Source organism: Diaphorina citri, unplaced genomic scaffold (assembly GCF_000475195.1).
Source record: "Diaphorina citri unplaced genomic scaffold, Diaci psyllid genome assembly version 1.1 scaffold3531, whole genome shotgun sequence".
In the NCBI taxonomy this organism is placed as follows: domain Eukaryota; kingdom Metazoa; phylum Arthropoda; class Insecta; order Hemiptera; family Psyllidae; genus Diaphorina; species Diaphorina citri.
Genome location: NW_007380931.1, coordinates 7,208 through 9,806, shown reverse-complemented (window position 1 = coordinate 9,806; position 2,599 = coordinate 7,208). Strand labels below are relative to the sequence as shown.

Below are 2,599 nucleotides of genomic sequence, written 5' to 3'. Positions count from 1 at the left end.
TATTTGGAGATGTAGTACCTTTCAACAGGTTGACTGTTGACTGGTCCTCACAAGCCATTGGTTAAATAATGGGTCTCAAGAGCCACATCCTTCTCGAGGTGACCCTGTTATTCATACAAAACATCACGGATCTAGACTGGGAAGTCGATAAACATTCCTGTCTGAGAGGCAGCAGTCTCGACAGTATCTCATCACGGCGGAGAAGATGGTCTTTGGTACGGTGTGATGCAGAGGATTCGGAAGCACGGCTGCAGCAGCCTGAATGGTTCCGAAACTGCGAAATTCAAAAACCCCGAAGCGTCTGCACCCTGAATGGGCGGCTACCGGGTCAGCGTCTGGTCTCACAATGGGCGGCTGCTTTCGAGGCTATCTGCTAGGAGAAGGCAACTCCGAAGATAAACCGGATCCACCATTACGAACTCACTTAGCCTGCTACTGAGCTCTAACGAATGGAAAGGATTGTCAGTGTGACTGGTAGCAAGCTTGGACCACTTAAAACAAGTCATTGCATAACAGCTTTGAACCTTACCTTTACACAAAAAACCCCCTCTAACTGTTTTAAAATGTTGAGTACAAAACATACGGATTTATTACCCCAGGTGAGCCAATCTCACACGGATTCAACAGATTCCGTCCGCCTCATGGATTCTGGGGGAGGCATACCAACGTTCGTAAACAGTGAAAACAACACATCACCAAAAAAATCAAATAATAGACTAACCATTGCAACATGGAATGTCAAAACGCTTTTAGATCCAAAGCACACCTCCACGACAAACACACCTAGAAGAACAGCCGTTATATCGAGAGAACTGAAGCGCTATAAAATAGACATAGCAGCTCTACAAGAGACACACCTAAAAAACAGTGGACAGCTTGAAGAGAAAAACTCAGGGTACACTTACCTATGGTCTGGGTGTGAAGATGACGGTGATAATCACTACGGGGTTGCGATATGCGTTCGCACAGAACTATTGAAGAAAGGTATTGTATCCGAACCATGCTGTTATAGTGATCGTATTATGAGCGTACAATTACTAAGTCAAAATACTGAAACTACCTTCATAGCTTGCTACGCTCCTACCCTCAACACTGACGTCCACTTAATCGATTCTTTCTATCAAGAACTCAACCAGATTGTAGATAAGATACCGAAAAAGCATGGAGTGATCTTAGCCGGTGACTTCAATGCACGAGTTGGTAAACGTCAAAATTTAATGGAAGACGCCCTTGGCCCCCATGGTACAGGCTTGAGAAATGAAAATGGACTGCGTCTAATTAATTTTTGCTCACAACTAAACCTACACATTACTAACACATGGTTCCAACAAAAGGATAAATATAAAACAACCTGGCAGCACCCAAGAACAAAACAGTGGCATCAAATAGATCATATTATAGTACGTGCCAGAGATAATACAAATGTCCTGAGATGCAGATCAATGAGAGGGGCACAATGCGAAACTGACCATCACCTTGTAAGAGCTTCGATGAAAATCCAACTGAGAAAATTCCACCCCCAAAACAAAGTGACACTCAAGTCTTTTGATACCAAGAAGCTTAAAACAGAAGAAACTAAAAACAGTTTTCAGTCGCAGATAACATCCAAATACTACACCGTTCAAGGAGAAACAGAGACAGTCGAGTCAATCTGGGATCGCTTCAAACACGCAACACAGAATGCTGCCTCTGATACCCTTGGTAACAAAAAACATAGGAAAGCAGATTGGTTCGATGAGTCTGATGAACTCATTGAAGAGGCATTAAAAAAGAAGAGGGATGAATTCAACAAATTCCTGGCGAACCCACATCCAAACCAAAGGAAGAAATATGTGTCAGCTCGGAAAAAATGCCAAAAGGAAGTGAGGCATATCAAAGAAAAATGGTGGATCAAAAAAACTGAAGAATTGCAAGCTTACATGAATGTGAACGATTCTTTTAACCTTTATCGATCAATCAAAGAGGTAGTTGGTCCAACTAAAAAATCCCTCAACATCATAGAAGATAAACAAGGAGTAAGCCTGAAGAAAAAAAATGAACAGCTTGCCAGGTGGAAAGATCACTTCGAGAATCTGTTGAATCAAGAAGCTCAAATAGACTTTGATAACCTTGAGATCAAACTAAACGCTACCAATGATCTTCTACCAAATGATGATCCTCCATCCCAATTAGAGATCTCAAAAGCACTTGGTCAGCTCAAGAACAACAAAGCCCCTGGAGAAGATCTCATCACGGCCGAGCTTATGAAAGGAGGAGGAAACGTGACAATCAATATATTGCATTCACTCTTTGACAAAATCTGGACGGAAAAAACCATCCCTAAAGACTGGAAATGTGCAACGGTTGTCCCAATACACAAGAAAGGGAGTAAACGGAAGTGTGAATAACTATAGAGGTATATCACTTCTCTCTGTAACTGGAAAACTTCTCTCAAGAATTATCTACAATCGTCTCCTCCCCTTTATTGAACAGTTTATTGATGAACACCCAATGCCGGTTTTCGTGGAAATCATTCCAACCGGTAGATATGATCTTCGCTGCAGAGGCAACTTCTTGTCGAGAAAACACTCGAACAAAACTCCCATCTCTGCATTGCGGT

General features: G+C 42.1%; 1 protein-coding gene across 1 annotated transcript; it reads left to right on the top strand.

Annotated features, from left to right (window-relative positions):
- Positions 1-563: 563 nt before the first annotated feature.
- Positions 564-2,387, top strand: LOC103520362 (craniofacial development protein 2-like). Its single transcript, XM_008485449.1, has one exon. The coding sequence runs from the start codon at positions 564-566 to the stop codon at positions 2,385-2,387; it is 1,824 nt and encodes a 607-aa protein (XP_008483671.1).
- The last annotated feature ends 212 nt before the right edge of the window (positions 2,388-2,599 follow it).